The sequence below is a fragment of the Tursiops truncatus genome, chromosome 8 (assembly GCF_011762595.2).
Source record: "Tursiops truncatus isolate mTurTru1 chromosome 8, mTurTru1.mat.Y, whole genome shotgun sequence".
NCBI lineage: Eukaryota > Metazoa > Chordata > Mammalia > Artiodactyla > Delphinidae > Tursiops > Tursiops truncatus.
In genome coordinates this window covers 8,687,587-8,712,798 of record NC_047041.1, presented here as the reverse complement: position 1 = coordinate 8,712,798, position 25,212 = coordinate 8,687,587, and the positions used below count along the sequence as shown (strand labels likewise).

The 25,212-nt window shown below is 51.6% G+C and overlaps 1 protein-coding gene across 3 annotated transcripts in view; it reads left to right on the top strand.

The window, feature by feature from the left end:
• Positions 1-25,212, top strand: part of PKNOX2 (PBX/knotted 1 homeobox 2) — a 254,297-nt gene that overhangs the window by 183,879 nt on the left and 45,206 nt on the right. For all 3 annotated transcript variants that reach the window (XM_073808010.1, XM_073808011.1, XM_033861842.2), the window contains one exon: positions 9,467-9,606. In XM_073808010.1, the coding sequence (XP_073664111.1) occupies positions 9,467-9,606 (140 nt within the window). The remainder of the gene's footprint in view (positions 1-9,466; positions 9,607-25,212) is intronic.

The following is a 25,212-nucleotide window of genomic DNA, read 5'->3' as shown; positions in this document are numbered from 1 at the left end:
CTGTGCACAGTGACCTCTCTCTCTGGCCTGCTTGGGCCACCCATGTCTTTAAACTGGACGTGTCCCTCAACTCCAGCTCACACCAGACCTGGATTCTTCAGCGTGGCAAAGGCAAAAATAGCCTTTGGGTCTGACTGTGGGGCCTTATGCCTCATTTAGGAGACAGTGGGCTAGGAACAGGACTTTGCTGGAAGAAACACTCTCTCTCATGGCCTTGTTTAGGATATTTATTTGACGAACTTCCTACCTGAATTCTTATATTTACCCAAAAAACACAGACATTTTGTCTATCCTCTTGCTTCCAAGCAGCATGAGTGCTTTAAACAGCTACAAAAATAGTTAATGGCCCGAGTAGACAAAGCTTAAAATAAATCAGGAACAGGTGATCCATCAGCAGCGGGCCTAAGGAGCTGGAACCTGCTTTGCCCCCCTTTCCGGTTGATCTGCTAGGAGCTCCGGTGCCTGCGTAGCCCGGCGGGAGGGGGATGGGTGAGCACGGCCCTCGTTGCGTGTTGTCTTTGGAGTCTGTGGTCTGGAGCAGGAAGCGTGGGCTGAGTCAACTCAGTGCGGTAGAAATTCAGGAACCCACTGCGCTGCTGATGAATTATACAAATTTGGACAAGTAATTACAGCGCTATTTCTTTCACTCACTCAGCCGTTTCATAAACATCAGGTGCTTTCTGTGGGTCTTGCAGACCCTGTGCCACGTGCCGGGGACACAGAATTAATAGTTCCCGCCCTAACGGAGCTTATTTGGGGCCATTCTGCATCGGTAAAGTGGGAATAACTTCTGCCCTCCCTGCCTCACCGGGTTGTTGCGAGTGTGGGTGTGAAAAGTCCAATGGTGTTTCACAGCTTTCTTTCACCCATGACCCTGACATTGATTTCTTCACTCTATCTTCTGTACGGCTCCAGTAGCCAAGATTGGATTGAACTTTAATTACTCTCCTTTGTATTGGGAACACAATAGGCATATCAAGTATGTGTTTCTAGCTGTAAACACACTCCCTTACACACATACACAAACATACTGGAACTCACTGGTGTGGGACTATTATACACGCGAGGGGTCCTCCAGAGATGGATGGGAAAGACCGTGCCCAGGAAAGTGCACGAAGCTGGGAGGTGAAAGTCCACAGCCTTCGTCCCTTTAGCCACGGGTCAGCAACCCGCAGAAGTGCAGGCACGGCGGCAAACACTTTCAAGCCTCATTTTGTAAACCACTGCCTACAAACCCTTTCAAGTTAATTGATTGCTTAAGACCCCCATTTTACACCACGAAGTAACTTTCCTGTGGTTTGTTCTATCTGGTCGGTCCTGGGATGAGAATGTAGGTGACCCAGGCCTGCTGTTCCAGGAGCCTCTTTCAGTGAAATCGGGCTGCCCTTCTCTGCCTCCGGCCCTTCCTGTCCCTGGGCTGACTGGGTTGGGGGGTATTTGGAGGAGCCATGGTTGACTCCTCTCCATTCTGGATCCCTGAGCCTTTTAACACATCACTCTCTCATTTCCTCAACCAGTCGGTCATTCAGTCATTTAACAAACATGCTGGGACCCCATGGGAGCCAGGCATGATGATGGGAGCTGGGAATCCAGTCCACTCAGGGAGACAGACAAATGGGGGCCCGAAGTGTTATGGGGTTTAAGGTTTGACGCACAGGCAGATAAGGCGGGGGTCCAGGCTACCTGGGCAGGAGGTGTGGAGGATTGGGAAAGGCTTCCTGGGAGAGCTGATGGGGGGTGTTGGGGGGGCAGGGTGGGGAGGCGTGGACAGGTCCTGCTGAGGCAGCCCCAGATACAAAGGCATAAAGATGTAAAGCATCGGGCGGGTTCAGGCACCCACACGCAGGAGGGTCTGCTGGGGTGCGGGCAAGGGGTGGGGTGCTGTACCGGAGACAAGGCTGAGTCCGTGAGCAGGTCCCAGCCTGGGGTGCCCTGTGGGCTGTGCCCTCCCCCCAAAACCATCCGTTGTGCCCCCCACCTGTTCAGGCCAAACCTGATATTTACTAAATGGCTTCAAGCCCTGACCTCATCCCAGGTCCTTGGACTCTCTCCTGGTTGCGAGGAAACCAGATCTGGCTCTACTGGCTTGCCCTGGCCCTTCAGGGAGCGTCAGCCCCCCTGGCAGGCCCAGCCCAGCTCAGCCCAGCCCAGCCCTGCCCTGTTGGAGCCTCAGCGGCCCCTAGTGGGCTGGGCCTGTGCAGCCCCCCATGTTCTCAGAACACAAGGCTTCCCTGGCCTGGTGGGCCAGCTCTGGGGATGGGCAACCCGCACCCTGCCAGGTCAGAAGAGGGGTGTCCCCTTAGGAGGGGTGTCTGTGCTGAGTCATGCCCGGCAAGGTGCAGACCTAGGTTGCCCAGGGTTTGTGGGAGGTGCATGGATGTACGCGTCGTAAAGAGCAGGGCTGCTGCAGGGGGACAGGTGTACGCAGGGGGACATGGGAGGTGTAGGTGCCAGGGTGTCTAGGGCCGGGTGTGGACAGGCAGTGGGGTTTGGATTCAGAGGACAAGGCTAGCAAAAAGAAGCATTAAAAATGCTTAGAAACCGAGATTCACTGAGCCTCCGGGGTGCGCAATAATGTACCCTCACATATGGTCACTGTAGGCCTGGCGAGAGGTATTGTTAGCTCCATGTTTACCTGAGAGGGAAACTGAGGCTCAGAGGAACTGAGCCATTAGTCCAAGGTGACATCACTAGCGATGGGTAACGTCTCCTTCCACGATACCACGGCCCCTCTCCCTATGCCGGGGCCCACGCCTCGCCCACTTCTCTGGGTGCTTATGGGAGAGAGGGTTCCTTCAGCAGGGTCAGGACTCCCAGGGCAGCACAGGTAGCGGAAGCAAAAGTGGCCAACTGGAGTGTGGGCCGCAGGCTGCTGGCTGCAGGGATTATGTTAACGGTAACCACCGCGCTGAGAACCTATGAAGGCCCGCTGCTTTGCATACATTATCTCATTTAAGGCTGACTACCCTGCACCTTAGCTATGACTACTCCCAATGTATAGATGAGGACCCTGGATCAGAAAGATTGACCAGCTCTGGGCTGGATGCCCACCACTCCCAATAAATATGTGGTCGGGGACTGTGACGTCTCTGTTGTGGCCTGAGGCATTCGGGGTCAAGAGGGTCCATGTGCAGCTGAAAAGGTATCAATGGATGGGAAGGCCCACCCACTCCACACCAGTCATCCCTGCATCCTGTAGGTGCTGTGGACACTCTGTCTCAGACTCTGGGGCTGCAGCTGGGGCTACAACAGATGTGGTCCCTGCCCTCCAGGATGCCCCAATCTAGTGGAGGGAGAGGCAAGTGGGCAGACGTGGCTGAACGGTGTCCTCGGGGCCTGGAAGCCCAGAGCAGAGGGCCCTGACCCGTAGCTGATGCTCAGCCACATCCACTGAGGGAGGCAGCCAACCTCACGACAGTGGTGAGAGGTCGGGAGCGTCAGTGCCATCTCAGAGATGAGTAAACTGAAACCCGGAGAGGCAAGGGTACATGTCCAAGGTCGGCTAAGCGAGTGGCAAAGGCGGGAATCCGTTTTATCTGATGCCAGTGTCTCGTGCACACTCCCTCCCTGGGGTGCTAGAAAGACCCTGGCATTATCCCCCATCTGAGCCACCTGCTCCCACCTCCCAGGAGCAGAACGGAGGAGCTCTCCGTGGCAGCTGGCGGAAGGTGGCCGCTGCAGGTCTGTGCGCCCTGAAGCTTGAAGCCCTGCGCGGTCAGGGAGGCGAACACAGTTGCACTGAGCCACCGTCAATTAACAAACCACCCTGCGCTTCCTACTTGGGTTCCACCGGAAACACCGTTTCTGGCACGACCAGTGTCTGGGGAGTTGATCTGTGAGGTCTTTTGGGGGCTGGAGAGATGGGGGCCGGCGACAGGATGGGTGGGCTCGAGGGAGACCCAGAGCCTGATGCTGGGGAGTGACACTCCATCTGACGCTAGTGCCCTTCCCCTTCTGCCCCTTTCCACCCAGGGGAAAAGTCTTCCTATTCTCCTCTTCAAAGAAAAGTAATTAAATACGATCACTCCCGCAGTGTGATTTAGTCAGAAAGCCCTTGGTTCCTGTCTCAGCCTCGGCAGAAACTATCTGTGGTCTCCAGCAATTTCTCTGCTGCAGTGGCTTCTGTTTTCTCATATGTAAAATGGGAGTGCCACCAACCCATTGCACGGGATCCCTGTTGGACGTGAGCCCCCAGGGAGAGACTTCATTAGCTTGTTGGAACACAACGTGCCACTCTCCCCTACAACCGGGAAAGGGCGAGCCTTAGCAGGAAGGAAAGTATCAGTGGGGCGTTTCAGTGTCAGTGAGGGCGACTAGGTAGGCAGGTGAGCACCTTGTAAACCACACCACACAGCATCCCCTGCTCATTTTCCTGGCCAGACTAGACTGTCGGAGAGGCTGGATCTCTCAGCCCCTGCAGGGCATCAGGAACTTTCATCTCAAGGTGTCACAAACTGAGAATCTGGACAGGGCCCTTTTGCTCCCAGCTTAATGCAGGGCTGGTTCCAGCTGGATGATAGAGAAGAGTCCAGTGGCTACAGCATCTATGGGAGGCAGGAGGACGGCAAGGACCCTGTGTAGGTTCTGGACCCAGTACCGCAGCTCCCAGCAGGCAGGCCCTCCTGGGGAATGCTGCCATCCTTCCCCACCCGCTAGTCGTTATCCTATTCTCTTAATCAAACCTCACAGCCTGCCTGGGTAGGATGTCCAGTGCCGTCCTTGGAGGAAGGCTCCGGGTCTGAGACCAGCTGTGGGCACACCAAGTGGCCTCATAGAGTGTAGTTTCTTCATATGCGAGATCGAGGAGAATAGGAGAAAGTTACTTGGAGAGAAACTCTGACACTAGTGGTGTGCTGATAAATGTTTAACAACCAGCTCTCTGGTTGGGGGTTAGAAAGAGGATTGATTTGCAGCCTTTGCCAGTTTCTGTGGTGTAATTACTCCCACCATGGTCAGCTTCAGGCTACCGATATGATATCAACCGGCTTGCAAAATTCCTGACAATTTACCAGTTGGCTTTCATAGGCCAGAGCAAGGGATCTCCGCCCTCCATCTGTCCAGCCTCTCCCCCCGCTTCTGTTCTTTAGGCCTAGAACCTTCCCCCAAAACCTCACCACCCGACACCCTCATCCCCCTGCTCCCGGGCCCTGGGACAGCTGCGGGCCTCTCCCTCTGAGCTCCAGTTCTTGAGAAATGGGTGTCTCTGGCTAGAAGAAGAAATCTATTTGAAGATAAACATTCTCCCAACCTGGAGGAAATGCAGAGTTTGCTGAACTGGCCCCCAGGAGCTAAATAAATTTGAACCATCGTCCTCCTCAGGCCAGCTCTGCTCTCTTCTCCCCCGTCCCGGCTCTCTGAGCCCCAGTAACAGCCTCTCAGCTGGGGCCGGCGCTTGGGATGCTGACAAGTGACCGCTTTTTTTTTTTTTACATCTTTATTGGAGTATAATTGCTTTACAATGGTGTGTTAGTTTCTGCTTTATAACAAAGTGAATCAGTTATACATATGTTCCCATGTCTCTTCCCTCTTGTGTCTCCCTCCCTCCCACCCTCCCTATCCCACCCCTCCAGGCAGTCACAAAGCACCCAGCTGATCTCCCTGTGCTATGCGGCTGCTTCCCACTAGCTATCTATTTTACATTTGGTAGTGTATATATGTCCATGCCTCTCTCTCGCTTTGTCACAGCTTACCCTTCCACCTCCCCATATCCTCAAGTCCATTCTCTAGTAGGTCTGTGTCTTTATTCCCATCTTACCCCTAGGTTCTTCATGACCTTTTTTTTTTCCTTAGATTCCATATATATGTGTTAGCATACGGTATTTGTCTTTCTCTTTCTGACTTACTTCCCTCTGTATGACAGACTTTACACTTTCCTCTGGGCCCCAGCTGGGCTTTTGGCCACACTTTCCCCCAAAGTCCTGTCTAGAAAGGGGAGGTGAGAGGAAAAGGAGCCCCTCCCCTCAGTCCTCCCACTCCTAGAAGCTCATCTGCATAGAAACCCCTTGTGGATTCCTTCAAGGACACGAGGAAATTCACCCTTCGTGGACTGAGCAGAGCAGAGCACACCAGCCTACCCTGTATTTTACGCTTAAACGAGCCGTGCACGTAGCCGTGCATTGCTTTATGAAAGACGCACGTGCTGGAGTTGAAGAACTACAATCATCCCTCCATATGGGGAAAACTTTATAGAGTTTCCAAAGCACTTTTACACCATACGTCATCTAATCTGAGCCCCACGCCAACCCTGGGGGTGGGCAGTGGTCATGAAAGCACCCTCACGGCGTCCGAGCCTGTCACTGTTAGAAGGGACTTCAGATGTCACCTACGCCAGCCCACCCAGCTAGAGAGCGTCCATCGCCTCTGCGGGAGTCTCTGCTTGGCCCCTGCACCAGTGAAAACTCACCACTTCCGGGAGGCAGCCCAGCCCAGCCTTGGAGAGCTCAGAGGCTTGGGAACTTACTATTGGGGTTGAGCCCAAATGTGTCTTTGCATTTTACAGATGTAAAGCATCGGTTGTAGTTTGACGCTTCAGGGCATACAGAACAGAACTGACACAATCTAATCCCTCATTCAGATATTCAAAGGGGGCTCTCACGTCCCTCCATCTCCCTCCCATCCCCCAAATCTTCCTTAACATTGCAGATCCCTGCAAATATTCCTCAGAATCCCTTGAGCAGCCTGGTCCACTCTCCTCTGAGTGTACTTCCCTGCCCCTGTCTCAGCTTAGTAGGTGGGGCTGGAAGCTTTGTGTGAGCTGTGCCTCTGCTGATGGGTCCTCACAGAGGATCAGTTTGGGGTTTTTGTTTGTTTGTTTGTTTGTTTGACAGACACAGTACACTGTGGACATACTGAGCCTTCCGTCAACTGAAAGGTGCTGCTAAACGATGTCTCTCCTCTTCTGCACTTATATTATCGATGTTTTTTTTTTTTTGGCTGAAGTGTTGGAAGTGTTAAATTCCAACTTATTAGATGAGAATTAATCTTATTAGACTTAGCACGTTGCCAAAATCTGTAAAGATCATTCGGATTCCGGTTTCACGTCACCCATAAGTTTGTTGAGCGTTTCTTCAGACATCCTCTAAATCACTGATAAAAATATTGAAGAGAGTTGAGGAGAAAGCATGTGGCATCTCCTAGAAGCCCTCCTCCCTCTGACATCTCTCCTCTAATTGTCATCCTTTGGGTGTAGCTTCCTAATCCACACAATTGTCCACCAGACCACGTCGCTCCATGTTTTCCACGAGGATATCGTGGGAGGTACCTTGCTGAGGTCATTTACACCATGTAAATGAGAGTGTCTACCATTTTCCTGATCTGCCAGCTCAGTGATCATGTTAAACCCAGAACTGGGCTCCATTATAGCAGGCATTCATCCTAGTCACCCCAGTGCCTAGTACCTGGTGGCGACTTGAGAAGTATTGGGAAAGTTGCATTGGTGAATGAAAGAAACTAGCCCAGATCAATGTGAAGATTAGAAGTATACTTAGTTTGTCTGATTCCACCTTATTTCTGTATTTTGAAAATTAGAACAGCATTTGTTTCTACTTTCTTCCTTATAGCACCTCTTTAATACTCATGAATCCTAAAAGGACACCAGTTTGCTTACTGATGAAAAGGAGGAACTTAGGAAAGTTGAGGGATTTGCTCAAAGTCAAAAAGCTATTAACAGGAGACAGTAAGAGTCAAGCATGGTACCCTGCTGGCCTCAAGGTACCATGATGCTCTGTCTAGCACTGAGTTTGGGAAAGTTCCCCCAGCTCAGCTAACAGTGACAAGGATATTTCTTCCTAACAAAAAATGATGGGGATACGGTATATTTCTTCTATAGTCTCAATTTTATTTACCACCCATCACTCATTAATTCATTCACTTAACAAATATTTGTTGAGCATTGACTAGTGCCAGGCTATTCTAGACCCTCGGAACACAACTGTTAACCAGCCTCTTTAAGCTTACATTTGAGTTGGAGGTGGGAGAGAAAATAACTTAGCAAGTAGATATATAGTATCTGGTCATGATAAGGGCTATGAAATATATAGTCATAATAAGGGCTGTGAAATAAGGCAGAGTAAGGGGATAGCAGGGGCAGAGGGACTCTATTTTACTGTGAAGATGTGCCACGTGAACAGAGATCTAATGAAGAAAATGAGACAGCAAGTGTTTTGTGCTTGTATTCGTGCAAGTACAGTACTCTTTCTTCCAGAAAGCAGGGACCTAGATCATATGATAAACTTTCCAGCTGTGAAGTATACGATTCTTTCAAGGTGTGTTCACTTGTTTATTCCCTCATTCATTTTCTGAGCAAACACTAAGCATCCAGTCTGTGTCAGTTGGGTGCCGGGGATGAAGGTGTGAACAAGGTATTAGCTCGGGAGGCAGACAAGGGCGTCAAGTCCAAGAACACAGTGGGTGAGAGCTGTCAGGCTCTGTGGGCCGGTTGGAGGAAAGCAATAGTTGAGGCATGTCACCACACGTGACATTTCAGGGATCCATTTAAGGAAAATAAAATATAAAAGCATTAAGTTCTGTTATGATGGTTACCCAAAATTTAAAAGCCATTTAACCACTTCTTTAAATGAAATCTTATACGGAAAGTCCAATATAGAATATATTTTTAAAAGGTGCTCTGATTGGCACAAACTTGGGAACCCAGGGGCACCTTCAAAAACATGTAACATAGGAGGAGAACTACTACGCTAAATATTTGTTATGGCTAAGAACAGAAATCTGTTCATCGTCACTACAACCTGCTTATCTTCAAGTGCCCAGGTAAACCAAATTTGCAGAACACTCAACTGTCAGTCAAAACCATTAAAAGTTACCTCTGGCTTGTGTTAAAAGGGATAAACCTCTGCCCAGTTGAGAACTGACTCAGCTATTTTTTTCCTGCTCTCCAAAGTCATCAAATCAAACCTAACACTGCCCAGTACAGCCCAAGCGACTCATAAGCACAATTTGAAGGTTCATCATTCTGTCTTTTTCTGCTTCTGGCCAGAGGCCACCACCTTAATTTGCATTAAGAACCATCACTTTTATTTTATTTTTTTACATCTTTATTGGAGTATAATTGCTTTACAATGTTGTGTTGGTTTCTGCTGTACAACAAAGTGAACCAGCTGAATGTACACACAGATCCCCATATCCCCTCCCTCTTGAGCCTCCCTCCCGCCCTCCCCATCTAGGCCCCCAGCCCCTCTATGTCGCTTTTAAAGTGAGCTCACTTCCACACCACCTGATTTTGGATGGTCCTAAATTGTTCCCCAGAATTTTCTCATTTGAGGAAACACCAGCTTTCCTCCCACTGCAGCATATGTACAAATGGACGCTCGTTATACCCTCACATTTCTCTCGTACACGTTCTCTTATCCACACACACACCCCACAGGACGAGGTGGACCTCACAGTTCCAGCCGGGGAACCAGTGGTCCTGGCCCTACTAACCCACGCCTCCTCTCTGTCTCTGCAGATGACGGCGACCGCTCAGGCCCCCTCTAAGGCCCAGGCTGTCCACATCGCCGCACCCTCGGCTGCTGCCAGCACACCTGTGCCCAGTGCCCCCATCGACCCCCAGGCCCAGCTGGAGGCTGACAAGCGAGCTGTGTACAGGTAGGAGACACTTCAGCCGGGCCATGCGCAGGAGCCCCCAAGTGGCCTCAGGCCCAGCTCAGCCATGAGAGATGTGAGTGCAGGCCAGCTGGTGGGCTCATGGAAGCCAGTAGCCAGGGCCAGGTCCCTTCTCTCTGAAGTCACTCCAGAGAGCCCTCAGCTGGCCATGCAGGAATTGTCCAGGGAGGGAGATGAGGCCTGGGCTGTGTCTTCCAGGAGGGCCTCTTCCTCAGCCCAGCTGGGGAGATGAGCCCTGACGAGCATCAGAGCCCTCCACTCAGTAAACGGGCAGCTGCCTCGGGACTGTCCTGGCCCACGTGCCCCGTCGTTGCCTTCATTCCAGCACTCGCCATCCAGGACTCGGTTGTGAGCAAAGCTTTAGTACGCCTGGAAACCACCGGGAGCGCTCGTCAGAACACATGTATCTGGACTCCGTGCTCAGAAATGCTGAATCAGTAGGTCAAGATGTAGGAGGAGGGTGTGAATGTCTAGCAAGCATTCCAGGCGACTCTAATGCGGCTGGGGCTTGGCCCACACTGTGATTCATGGTAGCCTTTGGTGTTTAGCGATAGAGGTTGTACACGACTGTGTAGGCTCTGGCACCCTCCCCGAGATGGGCGGTTTGCTGAGAGCAGGTGGCTTGCCTCGTTTTACTCTGCCTCAGCCCCTTGTACCCAGGGCTGGGCCCTGAATGTAGCAGAGGGTGGGAAGGGCTCAGGGAAATTCCGGTCTGTGCTGTGTACGTTGTTGAGGTGAAGATGCGGTCCTCTGAGGGCAGACCTGAGTGAGGTCCCAGCAGGGATTTCAGTCATCCTTTGTCCATGGGGAGCCCACATCACTAAGAAAAGATGCCCAAGTCAGCACTCAGTGTTGAGGCTGGACCCTCGCTCACATTCGCTCGTGTGAGCACATACGTTTGCGTGCATCAGCAGTGGGGCCGAGCGTGCGCTGCAGCGGGCGCTAACTCCAGTCACACGTGGACTGGCCCACCCAGCCCTGCCCATGACAGTGGCTTTATGGCAATGGTGGTAATTATTGCCGTTATGATCATTCTCACTGGCATTATTTTTAGTTACTCAGATGAGCTGAATGCCTGTAATGCCAACAGTTGGGTGTCCAAAGCAGTGGGCCCTGATCCCTAGGTCCTGACACAAGGCCTGGATAACACAGCTCCCGGGCCCCAGCCTGCCCGGCGCACAGGCCAGGCCCAGCTCCTGTGGATAGAGACCTCTGCCTTGGGCCCCAAAGAATGCCAGGATCTGGTCACAGGACCTGTCAGAGACCCTGAGGAGGACCCCAGCTCCCCTGCCCCCAGCATGGGATCTACACTCCTGTCCGCCCTTCACACTTGCCTTGAACCCTTGCTATTAGCACGTGGAGGCGTTGTGCTGGGCTCCAGGGGAAAGAGGTAAATCATAAAGGTTATGCACGGGCTGTTCCCTGCCTCTCCAGGAACGGAGACATAATGCAAACAAGAAACCAACATAGAGTGGTCAGAGCTTTGACGGAGAAGGCTTCACGGGGGAAGCAGTAGAGTCTGATCTTCAAGGCTGAGTAAGAGAGCTCAGCAGGAGGAGAAATGGGGGGTCAGGAACTTCCGGCAGAGGAGAGCCTGGTGTGTTCCCAGGACGGCCAGTGGCCAGAGCAGCTGGGCGTGGGAAGATGAGGCTGCACAGGGCCTGTAGCCTCACCTTGTGCCTGGTGGCGGAACGGAAGCAGGGAGCGAGAGTGGCCTGGCCTCTGAAAACTGCCCCGTGGTCTGATGACTTTGGGTACAGTCATCACACCCCCTTTAAATCCCTGCTGCTCCAAGTGCGGTCCATGGGCCAGAAGCATCGCGTCACCTGGGAGCTCATTGAAGACGCAGAATCTCAGGCCCCACTCGACCTGAGGATTCCTGATCTGCACTTTGACAAGATCCCAGGTGATTCATATTCGCACTGGAGACGGATCCCTGACACCTTCTCGGACCCCCAGGGGCAGGGACCTGTAGTGAGCACAGATCTTAGTCTAGAAAGACCCCAAATTAGTGGCCTAACATAAAGTTTCTGGAAACCTAGGCTTGAGCCCTACCTCCTCCTTGTACTCGTCTCTCTGAGCGTTGGTTTCAGGACAGAAGCTAATCAGTGGTTCGGCAAGAATTACGAGACAGCCCATGTCAGCACCTGGCTCCATGTCTGGCACAAAGCAGACGGTTCCCTGGTTCCTGCCAATGGGCTCCACGTGCTCCATAGCCCTTCCCAAGATCCCAGGCTCAGACCCCACCCAGGCCCAGCCAGGAGGTGGGCCGCGTCCCCAAGGGAGCTGTCCACCATGACGTCACCTGAAGTACAAAGGCCCAGATCTTCCCTCAACCAACATGCCTCACCTCCACATCTGAGATTCACCCTCTCCCACGAGGCTGTCACCTCACAGCCCATGGCATTTGAGCAAATTATCTCTGCAGCGGTCTGACCATGAAGAAGAAATCCCAGGCTGGGTACCACCAACAGTCCAGCCAAACAAGGCTGCCTGGCATCTCAGGACGACGGAGCAGAGGGACATCAGCACCCTTGCCCAGTTCTTTCTTCTGCAGCCCTGCTTGCCCCAGGGCCCCCAGGGTGTCTCCCATGACCACCCCTCTCCCATTAGTGCCAGCCGCCCTCTCCACCGCCCTTGGGGGCTGAGGGGAGACACTCCACCTCCCATAGGGTCGGGTAATTCTAATTAGATCTGCCCGCCTGGGGCGGCCTGGCTGCTCAAAGCACCTCAGGGAGTCGGCATTTCATGTCCATAAATGTAAGCATCCCCTCTCCACGGAGATTAGTGCCCGCGCTGACTTTTGGGTGTCCCCGCCAAGGCCCCTCCCTGAACTACTTCGAAGAACGAAGGTGGGGGAGGCCCCTCCCTGGCCAGGCCCGCAGGGCGGCATCGGGCAGTGCTACAAGAGGGTGGGAGCCTCCTGGTGCCCTGAGGTTTTATTTGTGTAGGAGGATGTGTTGATGAAATGTATTGGTTCTTTCTGATGTGGAAACTCTGCGTGTGGGGTGGGGGGAGGGGGGAAGGGAGGCAGAGTCTGTCTTTAATTGGATCATACCAGAGCATCATCTGGGCTAATCAGCAAGGCAGCCGGGAGCTCCCGCTCAGATTAATGATTGCAGTCTAATCCGAGCAGACCCCATGATTGGATGCACATCGCGGGTAATTGTGTTTGTGGCCCAGGAGCAATGCTGAGAGGGGTCTGCCGAGGGGAGGCCCCATGGAGCGGGGACCGCAGGCTTGGACCCAGCTCAGATCTCTCCTAACGCAGGTGCACCTCACCCCTGGGGTTTTCCCCCCAAGAAGTTAAAATTTAGCTTGGACCACACCTCCCCACCTCTCCACCGGTGGGCGGTGGGCTGGACGGTGTTAGGTGGCGGGGAGCTTGGAGGTTAGGTTGCCAGCAGCACAGAGACGGGGCCAAGAGGGTGAGGTTGATCCAGCTTTCACTGTCCCTCCTCCCCTCCAGTCTCTGCCATTCCCCTTTGAAGTGAGTGGGTTCCCATGGAAACCGTGATGTCCTGGGGAGCAGAACAGTGGCAGGAGCTGGGCCTGGCCAGGTGCAGTGGGGGAGGAGGGGGCTCTGCTGAGACGGCTCTGCGCATGCTGGGTTCCGCCCCTGAGGCTGAAATACTGTCTGGGGACCCAGGAAATGGCCCGCCGGGCACTGCAAAAGTTACCTGTTAGTGACAGGAAGTGCTGGCCTGGAGGCAGGAACAGCGAGAGAAGGGTGGGGACAGCTGTGCTTTGCTTCTCCAGGAAAAATGCCAGAGAATTGAGCTGCGAATCAGGTGCGGAGGGTGAGGTGACTGCAGGACCCTGTGTCTCTCCTTTGTGGCGTTAACTCACAATTGAACGGATTGTGTTAATATTAGTTCTGTTTCCACCACTAGATCGTTACCTCCATGAAGTCAGGGTCTATGCGTTTTCATTGATTGATCCCCAGCGCCTTACACCATACCTTAGACCCAGCAGCTTGGACGAGCATGTACTAAAGCAGGGCCTGTTGAGCGGACTCCTTAAGTAGGCGAGGCAGGACCCGTCCATAGTCCATGGTTCCAGGCTGGTGTGCTGGCTAACTGGCTCCGGGGGGAGCGGGGAGGGAGAGCCCCCATGTAGCACCTGTCGATTTCCGTGGTGTAACTGCATCCACCATGGCCCGTTTCAAGCTACCAGTGCGCTGCTGAACAGAGGTGGGAAGAGATGCACACAGTCGGCTCTCCCCAGCCTCAAGCACAAACCCCTGCGGGTAGCCGAGTTACAGGTGCCCAGTTTGACCAGCACCTTGACAGCCGACTTTGTGGAATGCTTTAACTCATAGCATTAGCCACAATCCTACACGTGTTGGCCCTCACTGACCTGTCTGGCCCACTCCCCGGTTTTAAATTTGAAATGTTCCCACGTAACGCATTAATGCTTAGAGGCTGGCCCAGAATAAGCGCTAGGTAAGTGTTTGCAATTGTGGTTTCTCACCCGAACCCCAAGGCAGTGAATCTGCTCCTTCCTAGATTCCACCCAGTGCCGTCCAACTCTTAACATCTGCTTGAGCAAAGCCCTGATGCCTCCACGTTCTCCAGGTAGATTCCAAGGCTTTCCTGTTTCATCCGTTAATGAGTTCCTTCCCAGCAGCTCCAGAAACCCCACATCAAACCAGTCTTTAGTTTCTCAGCTGTCAGAGTCTCGGCCTTTCCGTGTAGTGTTTGTAGTTCTTCCTGTCAGTCTCATCTCTCTGTAAACCACACTCAGAGCTTCTGCCCATGTGGTACCCAGCCCTAGACAGTTCACGCTGAAGTCCACTTCTAGTTCAACGAAAGCAGTACACATTGCTAAGGCCTTGTTTATAATACATTTGCCCCTGTTGCATTCAGACCGGATCCCTCTAGAATCCACACTTGTTTAGGGAAAGATCAGAACGGGGCAGTAGGCCATGTTCAGATCGCTCCCTTGAGACTATCCCTCTAAAGTCACTGAAGTTCGGGCTCGATCCTAATGGTCCCATAGCTAGAGGGACAAAGGCCATAGAGCAGCTGTGCTGAGCTGTGGGACAAGGTCTAAAAATAGATGTGGTGATAACCAGCTTGGTCGCCTTGGGAAAGTTAGTCCCTCTGAATCTGTTTTCTCAACTGTAAAAAAGGACATAGTCACAGCTAGACTAAAATGAGATGATATATGATAATATCTAACACACAGATCAGTGTTTGCTGCCTGGGGTGGGATGGGATGGGGGTGTTTTAAACAAAGGGGCCAGCATGGTCCCCGTGGCCTTTTCAGCATGTGAGGCATCTGGGCATTCAGGGAGGTGAAATCCAGGCTGCAGATTAGGGCCTGTGGACCTCGATCGCCTGGGTTTCCATTCTGGCTCCGCCACTGGGCAGTAAACCTTTCTGGGCCTCTGTTTCCTCATCTGTAAAATAGGACTGAAAATAGTGCCATCTCTTCATTAGGTTGGTCATGAGGATGAAATGAGATAATACCATGAAGTGCTGGATAAAGAAGCTGGCATGTGGAGAGTACTCTGCAGCCGTTAGCTGCTATGAGATGTTTGGGGGAATGGAAACAAGGGTTGGTCGGGCTAGAAGGTAAATGCTGAGGGGCGATCCAGCAAGAGGCAAGACAGTTAAGGGCTCCCAGCTGAGTGGTCCTGCACCGCGGTTCAATTAAACATTTACTGAGCTCTGCTACGCGGAAGCATCGTGTCAAGTTCCAAGAGGGGTTCTGAATTAAAAAGAATCAGTCCAGGGAGCGGCAAGAAGATAGGATAGGAAGTAGCTGTAATATAAAATTGGCAACATCTAATGGGCTCAAAAAACTCTATGTGGAATTGACTGCAAGGCCTCTGGCCCACAGTGCAGTGTAGGAGAGTAGCACTGCTTTTCCCAAGGGAGGTGAAGCCCAAGGGAAATGATAGCCAAGCGGCCTCTCCTGGGGCCGGGCTGGTGAATGGGGAGGTGGGAGCCCCCTGGGCTTGGGGCTGGGCAGAGGGGCTGGCTGCTGTGTGACTGTCCTCTTTAGCAGTTGCCTGGTCAGGACCCTGGGAACTGGTACTTCCTAACGAATTGTCTTTGAGGGAACTCTTCCACCTTGTGACCAAGGGGTGTTCTGTCTCCAGGGAGCTGACCCCGGGGCTTAACCCTGTGCCTTCCCTGGCATAGAGCTTGGTCATTCCTGGGACGTGCTGGGTGAGGTGGCCTGAGAAGGGTGTGGGAGAAGTTTAGCCATTCCAAGCAGAAGAGTCAGGACCAGATGCTTCTGGACTAGGTGCTGGGAGCAGATGTTCCAGGCTGCATTCTGAGCTGGGTTTTATGGGCTGGGGCTCCAGCAGACACTCCTTGCGTTTGGAAGCAGTTGGATTCACTGACATCTGAGCAAACATAACTGTAGCTGTTGACTACAGTCAGGGGAGCGATCCTGCTGGAGCCGTAATCTGAAAGTCAACCCGTGCTCAATTCTTCCCCGGCACCAGACAAAGCCTGTTCCCTGCCCTTCCTGCCGGCATCTCGAAGGCCCTCACCCCGGACCCAGCCTCTGCACATGCCGCTGGCAGGCCCAGAGGCTGTGGCTGCCTGGCTCAGAGAGCAGGTGTGTTCAGAGGCAGCGGGTCCTGATCCTTCCACAGCTCACCACCTGGCCGAGGCAGAGCTGAGAAGTCCAGGTACCCCGCCAAGACAAGGCACACAGAGAAGAGATCCAGGAGCCTGGAATCCCAGTGACTTTTATCCTCACAAGGTTATGTTAGGATTAAGGGAGATAACCAATGCTAACAGCTGACAGTGCTTGGCACAGACAAGGCTTACAGTGAATGGTGGCCACAGTTGTGAGGAGTTACTGCAACAAGTACTAGATTGGATCGGTCCCCCTTACTAGAGGGAAGACACCAGCCATTGGGCCTCCCGCTGGTGCGAATGGGGGGGGGGGCATCAGGTGGGGGCGGGGAGCCAGCAAGCTTGGCCTTTGAGGGCTCACATGGCCCATGGCTTCTCACCAGGGCTGGACTAAGCCAGTCTAGCCCTGCTAAGCCCCACTCTCTGATTTTCCCAAGCACTGGGCCATTTTGTGGTCACGTGGAAAGAACATAGGACTAAGACTTCAGCCTAAGCTCTGATTCTACCACTGAGCAACTCATGTAACCTCTTTAGATAAACTTTCCCACAGGGTAGGCCTAAGATGAGAAAATGAAAGATCTATAAAAACGTCAAAGCCTTCTCCAACACACAGAAGTATTATTATGAGAGAAAGTTCTTTTGGAAACCTGTTTGGTGAGGTAGAGACTGTCTTGTGCTGCACGGGTCCTGATGCTCAAAGGGTAAACGTGGCAGCTCAGTTCTGTGACCCCAGGACGCACAGGACTCAAGGCCAGTAGAGAAAAAGGGAGAGGAGGATGAAGTGATTCTAATAATGGTTCAAAAACAGCACCTGGGAAAGGGGGAAGAACACAAAATTTGGAGTTTGGATACCCAGATTGAAATCTCAACTCAGTCACTTATTAGCCTGATGTAATTCTTTAACCACATGGCCCCTCAGTTTGCTAATCAGTAAAATGGGAATAATAAAAATATTGGGTGTTTCAATGCAATAAGCACATGAAATGTAAGTTACGAAGTGCCACCAGATGTGTGTCACTGTCATTTTGCCATGACATAATGGATGGAGCTCCCCTTCCCACACCAGACCTTCCCCCAGTGCTTTCTTTTGGGGACTGGCTGGCTCTCTGGTGACTTGGATAGAAACTGCCTCTCACGAGCTGCCTAACTGCAGGAAAGATACTTCTGTTTTCTCTTCCTGAGTTACCTCCCCTTAAAATGAAGAGGCTGATCATGAAAAAGACAGGAGATAAGTGATAGTAAAGACGTGGAGAAGAGGGAACTCTTGTGCACTGCTGTTGGGATTGTATATTGGTGCAGCCACTCTAGAATACAGTATGGAGGATCCTTAAAAAATTAAACATAGAACTATCCTATGATCCAGCAGTCCCACTTTGGGGATCCAAAGGAAATGAAAACACTAACTCGAAAAGACATCTGCACCCCTGTGTTCATTGCAGAATTATTTATAATAGCCAAGGCACAGAAACCACCTAAATGTCCACTGATGGATGAATGGATAAAGAAGTTGTGGCTTATATATACAGTGGGATATTATTCACATGGAGGGACCTTGAAAGCATTATGCTAAGTAAAATACATCATAGAGGAAGGCAAATTCTGTAGGATCTCACTTATATGTGGGATCTAAAAAAAAACTTAGAGCAAAAGAGATTGGATTTGTGGTTATCAGAGGTGAAGGGTAGAAGGAGGGGGTAACGGAGGAGGGTGGTCAAAAGGTACAAATTTCCAGTTATAAAAGAAGGAAGTACTAGGGATGTAATGTACAACATGACGACTATAGCTAGCACTGCTCTATCATATCTAGGTAAGTTAAGAGAGTAAACACTAAGAGTGCTCATCACAAGAGAAAAATTTTCTTTTCCTTTTTCTCTTTTATCTGAGAAGATGGATGTTAGCTGAACCTATCGTGGTAATCATTTCATAGTATATGATACTACATGCCTTAAACTTATACAGTGATGCATGTCAATTATTTCTTAGTAAAACTGGGGAGAAAACGAAGGGGCTGGAGATGAGATCCTACCAGGTCTCAAATTTTAGGTTCTTTGTATTCTCGCCCTTGTAGACCAGCCTTAACAACCAGTTTGTTGAGATTTCACGTTTATTACTTTTTTTTAATGTGCCAGGAGGGAAGGGTGTGAGTGTGCATGCGTGTGTGTGTGTGTGTGAAGGGTTGGAGACAAAGCAGACTGTGGCCTCCCCTGAGCCCCACACTCACCAGGGATGGACCTGTCCACCCACCTGGGGGAGGAGAGCTGGTTGGAGCCCAGGAACCCAACAGATGCAATTCCAATTTAGCAACAAGAAGAAGTCCTCTCCAAGGCAACCCAGGCGAACATACCGCCCACTGGGCAGGACTAAAAATACACCCGCATGGTTTCAACGTCACACCTGAAGTAAAAATACATCCAACCAGGAGCTGCTGGCTTGGTCTCCCCCACCCCACTCTGCTCTCTCCATCTGGTGCCTTTGAGGGGAGGAGAGGAGGGCTGGCCGAGCACTTCCTTCACACTTACTCGTCTGCCCCTGAGACCCTGCCAGCCCTCACCCCACACACCCAGCAGAGCCCAGAGGAGAACTGGGGCCCTTTGTAGTAACTGTGGCTGAAGCTGCCAGATGGCTGTAGCTGACCTGGGTACCACAGGGGAGTGGATTCCGGGCCCGAAAGAACTTTAGGCTTGTGTCTCAGAATCTCCGCTTGCTGTCAGTGCTCGCTTCGTTCATTCATTTGTCCCCATTCGTTGATCCTCCAAATATTTATTGATCCTCTGCTCTGTGCCAGGCACTGTGCTGGAAATTCAGAGGTAAGACGAGTTCGTGGACCAGAGAAGCTCCCCATGTAGTGAGGAAGACAGATCTGTGCACAGACAACCGTAGTCAATAGAATTTAATCATTGTCCTGTGGGAAATAAAAATAAATTCTTACTGGCAGTGTTTTTTGGTTTCAAAAATGGGGTTCCGAGGTCCAGTAAGTTGTCCTTTGCCCCTCCTCCTCCTCTTTCTGTGCCTCTATTTGAGTTGGCATGTGGGCTTGTTTCCCTGCCAAATGAGTCAGTAGAGATGGAATTATACATTTATTGGAGTGGATAGCGTCCATGTTGACCTGCATAAGAAAAGGTGCCCCTGTGCCATTTCAGGGAAATGGAACAAGCGTTAATTGACAGCTTACTGAGTGCCAGACACTCTACTTGTTCCTTCATGTAATTCTTAACAATAACCTCTGTGGTAGGTGGCGTTATCCCTATTTTATAAAATAGGAAACTGAGGCTCAGAGAAATTCAGTAACTTGCCGCAGAGTCACACAATTAATTATCTGTCTCCAAAGTCTATCCTTGAGGGGGTGATGAAGGTGCCAGGAGCCCGGGGCCACCTGCTGTCTGTTCAACTACCATGTTCTCCACTGAGTCTATCCAGGAGAAACACTGACAAGAAAGCTGAGGCCATACTGTGAAGCACCGTGGTGTGCTCTGATGATACTGACTCTGTTTTATCAGCATCAAGGAGAGATTGCACTGTAGTTCTCAGAATGACTACTTGGAATGGGCCTTCTGGCCATGAAAAGATGCCCAGGAAAGGGGCAGGAGTCGTCCTGAAAGGTGCCTCCAGGGTATTGTCTCTGATTCTGTGATCTCAGTGACCTGACCTGGGGCACTAGAAATAAAGGGTTACAATGCCAGCCCCCGGGTAGGGTTTCCAGGGTGGTGGGCCTTTGACAACTTGAGACCTCCGCTGTGTGTGTCCGTGGAGACCAGGTTGGGTCACTGCTTGCCCCCCTTTACCCCCACCTCACTGGCCAGTGGCTGATGTCCTCTGCACAGGTCTGACCCTGAGCAGGCTCTGGTCCCACTGCCTCATCACCAAAAACCTCCATCCAGAAATGTTCCTTTCCTACTATGCATTCCCTCCTCTGGACCGTCCACTCTCATCCCAGCTAGGAAGGGTCAGAGGCTCTGACATCCCACCCTGTCCCCATCGGAGGAAGCAGCCAAGCCTCAGGGGGTGGTGAGCGCTGACACTGGGCTGTGAAGGGAGGTGCAGGACAGGCCTGGGGGCTCCAAGGTCAGTCACAGGGAGAGGCAGTGGACAGCCAGGCAGGCTGCCACACACTTGGCTGGACCCATAATTGAGGTCTGCAGTTCTGGCCAAGGTCACAAAGGGAGGGATGGCTGAGAGGCTCAGAAGTGACAGAGCGGCGTGACTGTGAATCACAACGTTTATCACCCAGAAAGGGAGCTCCACACTAATGTCCCCCCATGAGTGTGACTGTCATCACCACCCCCCAACCCCAGCTGTGGGGCTCTGTTTCTCTCTTCATATCTGTTCCGTGTTTCTTGTGTTCTTCGCGTTATAGCCTCTCTGAAGCGCTATTTAAAAAACAATTTTTTTTAATTGAAGTATAGTTGATTTACAATGTTGTGTTAGTTTCAGGTGTATAGCAAAGTGATTAAGTTTTATTTATATATATATAAGTTTATATATATATATAAGTTTTATATATTCTTTTTCAGATTCTTTTCCTTATAGGTTATTACAAAATATTGAGTATAGTTCCCCATGCTGTACTGTAGGTCCTTGTTTGTTATCTGTTGAAGCTCTGTATTTTGGCATCCTTTCTTTTTCCTATCTCTGCTTCTCTGCTTATGGCCCTATGAGCAGAAAGAAATGTTAAAAAAAAAACGTTTTTCTTAAGCCAGGTTGTCCAAGGAGGAATGAAGGGAAGCAGAACAAAGTCCACTTGTCTTCTTTTGAGTCCTTTTAGCAAAAGGAAATGAGCTTCAGCCTTATAGGGGAACTTGCAGTTAGATACGAGTATAAAAATTACCAAGGAAGTTATGGTCTCCATCCCAAGAGGTCTTCGAAAATGTTAGGGAAACCTATTGGGCCATCTGCGGTGAGAACATCTGTCTTGAAAGAGGGAGGAGTAAAATGGAAGGCGCGGAAGCTCTCCTGCCTGAGGATGCTCTCAGAAGCCTCACTAGAAATATGTGTGTGGGTGGGGGTATGAGGGGGGCCCGGATCGCTTTGCCCTCAAGAAACTCTGGGGTTTCAGCGAGGGGTCTCAGCCTCGCTGCTGCTGGAGAGAGGGTGACATTCAACTCTGCAAAGGGCTTCAGCCAAAATCCTGCCCTGTTTAGGCCCAGGCCCTTTGGGACGCTCCCAGAGGCAGCCCTACGCACCCTGGCCCCAGACTGGGCATTTTAGGCCCGCGAATTCGGGTGATGCAGAAAACAACGAAGGCAGAAATGTCAGAAGTAATTAAACCAAGCGATAGCTTAAACCCCTGTAGAAATCAACACCTCCGGTTTAATCACCTTCTTAAGCTAGCACAAGACTGCAATTCTGTGGAGAGGGGTTCTTTATTTCTCTGGATTGTTAACAAGAACTGTATATCTTGAGTTTGCTTTTGGTTCAGATGCACCTGGGGAGAGGTGATGAGGGTGGGCCTGGGGGTGGAGACTCCGAAAAGAAAACAAGATATAATAAAATCTTATTTGAGGTCCTCTCTCGCCCCCCGCTCCTGGCACTGTCCGCACTCAGGGCAGCCCGCCCTCCCGGCACCCAGGCAGAGGCACAGTGCTGAATGTGATAAATGAGGCCATTAGAGAAATTCATTTCTCTTTATTAGTCTGTGTCAGATCCTTTCTATTAGTGGCTGGAAACGACCTCTCTTCTGCAGTAAAATGTCATGCCAGTTCACTCCTTTTATTTGTTCTGCACCAACGAGGCTCAAACTCTCCCTGAATTAGTGCAGTGAGATTTATTTTCTCCAAATTTTGAACGGCTTAAGAGAGATTTGCGGGGGTGGCAGGGGGGGTCGGTGGTGGGATGAACTGGGAGATTGGGATTGGCATATATACCCTAAGATGTATAAAATAGATAAATAATAACCTGCTGTATAAAAAAATAAATAAAATAAAATTCAAAAAAATAAAAATAAAAAAAGAGAGAGATTGGGCTGGAGGGGGCGGCCAGGTGGGAGGCGACACAGGAAAAAGCGTGGAGAAAGGTCGGGGAGGGAGAAGACGAGCTCTTCTGGAAGTCAGACGTCCTCGGCTCTCTGGAAATAAAGGCTAATGGCCATCTTTCACATCTCGTTCATCATCGTCCAGACACTGGGGACCGAGTTTCCACGTTTCTGCTTCCAGCCTCTGAAGGGTACTGATCCACGGTGGGAGAGATTTGGACAGCGGGAAGAGGAGCTCCTTAAAACCCATTTTCTAGTTGGACAGACTGAAGCTCAGGGAAGGTCAAGAATGACAGGACCAGTATCCCACGCATGACCGGAAATCCCCCTTCCGATCCCCTGCCTGGCTCAGACAAGGGCATTCGTGTCCCGGGAGGGTAAAGTGCCCAGCCCTCCTGGTCTCTGCCCTAGTTACCCCACCCCACCCCAGGCCCGCAGTGGAGGCTGCTGGAAAGGACTCCTTGAAGGTGGCTTCCAGCCTCTTCCCCAGTCTTATGGGGTGATGTTGGAGGATAGCTTAAAATATAGGTCAACGCTTAGGCAGGTGTAGGATGGGCAACTGGGGAAGGGGCTGGGAACTGGGCCGGGAACAGCCTTAAAGAAGGCCATAGCATCACTGCAGCCACAGAACCCATCTGAGTCACTGGGAAACTGAGCCTGTTTCTCAGGGGTGGTACAGAGCATCTCAGCAGTCCCCGCACTTGAGGTAGCAGGTAGCGGTCAGGGTGATCGAGAGATGCAGGTGGACAGAGCACGGGAGCCACAGGCAGCCCTACCAACCCTGGCTGTGGTTCATATGAAAAGCTGTGGGTGAGCACAGATGTCATCCGAACTCCTGGGCTCAGGGATCCAGGGATCAGGGCGGGTGGAACCAGAGGCAGGAGGCTGGGGAGGGTGAAGTATGAAGGGAGGATTGGGGAACTGATAGTGCAGCTCAGGCAGGGAGGGGCTGGGGAGAGGGGCCATGGCAGCAACCAGGAGGCCTGTTCTGTGCTCCACGGGTCCTTGCTTAACTTGGGGGAGAGGATGGAAAGCACGTTTTCTTCTACTGAGAGATGACAGAAGCCATAGAAAACACCCCCAGATATGCCCTCGTCTCACACACACACACACACACACACACACACGCATGGGAGCTCTGACACCTGCAGGGGAGAGGTTTATAAAATGGACCAATGCTAGAGCTGTGCCTGGAAGGTGCACGCTGTCCCCCAGTGGAGGGGACAGTGCCTCCACCCCAGTCCCCAAAAGCCCAGCTCTGTGCGAGACCTCGAATCTAACTGCTGCTCACCTCTTCGACGTCATCTCCCTCCGTTCGCCTACCTTGCTCCAGCCACAAGCGCCTGGATTTTGTTCCAGAAACATGCCAAGCTCATTTCTCTCTGAAGTGCTTTGCGTTTTCCCCTGCTTGGCATGCCCCTCCCTCTGACCTTTGCCTGACTGCCTCCTCTGTCCTTCCAGGCTTAGCTCAAATGTCACCTCCTCAGAGAGGCCCTCCCTGATCACTCTCCTCCCTGCAGAGGCCAGGACAGTGGCAGACGAGCTCACCCTCTCCCCCCAGCCCAACTCCAGAGCTGGTAGCTGGGAGACACAGTCACCGGCAGCTCCCTCCTCCCCGCCCCACATGTCACGCACGCTGTGTACACAAAACACATGATGCTCGCACACGCAGTGCATACAGATAACACGTAGCCCTGCACACACACTGCATACAATAGAGGGCATAGGCACCCTGTATTCACAGCACACAAACTCCGCACCCCAGCTCCATACACACAACCCATGTGCGCATAGTACAGCAGAGACGTAACACCGTGTGTGCACACGCAATAAAAACACCTGGGGCAACCCACTTACACAACGCTCACACTCGCTCTCGTTGACAGCCTACATTCAACCCAGGTGCACACACATGCACCGGCACACCCACACACCGTCAGCAGCTGCCCACCCTGCCTCCAGCCGGTGAGGAAGGGACGTGCAGTGACCGCGGCCGCCGTGGGGATGGGGCAGGGGCTGCGCCCCCCGCCACCTGGCACGATGCTGCGGATTATTAGTTCCTGGTAATTTAGTGCCCTTGTACGGAGTCGATTTGTGCCTTTCACTCCTAATTGATCTAGTGGCTGTTTAAACGGCAGCAGGCATCTGTTGAGAGTAGGAAGGTTCATAAGGCGCAATAATTCATAACACCGTCTGGAATTTGCCTTTCATGTCCCTCAGCTAAACCACTGCAGGTCTCTGCTTAAATCACAGCCATGAAGGCTTCCTTTGGTATTCCACTCAGGGCCGGGAGAATCTTGCATTAAACTGGGATCAGGTTAGATTAGACTATAATATGCTGCGGTATTAGTGGCTGCAAATGAAGACTTATACTGGAGTTTAAACCCTTCACCTGGTTTTCTCTTTGTCTTCAGCAGATGGCTGAGCGAACCCATTGTTTTCCCACCAGCCTCCTGAGGGGGCCAAATAGCTCTTCTAGCAATTTGGGGCTGCAGATGCGCTACCCTCAGATATTGACCCTTTTTTCCTCCAGACTGTGACCCAGCCTGCAGCCTTGGAGCCCAGCTATTTACGCATCAGCTCCCAAAACAAGGGTCAGGGAGATAATGTCTAGAGACAGCTTTGCCAAGCCACGCAGCTCATCTGTGGCAGGAATTCATCTCCCCTCAGCCCCCGCTGCCCCCGAGCTTGAGTAGAATGACCAGTAGGTATAGGTTTGAGTGTGGATGGGTCTCAGCACCTTCTGCCTTTCTGCCCAGAATTATTGGAATCCCAGGATGGGACAGGCTCACAGGGGTCCCCCATCAGCCTACAAACACTAGGCAGGATGAATGTTCAGTCCTTCTCGGCATGTTTAATCATAGCGTGCTGGAGGGAAGAAGCATGATCTGTTTTCATTTTCAGGACTTACTGTGCTTTCCAATATGGTAGCCACTAGCCACATGTTGCTATCTAAATTAAAATTAGTTAAAATTAGACAAAATAAAAAATTCAGTGTCCTAGACACAAGAGCCATAT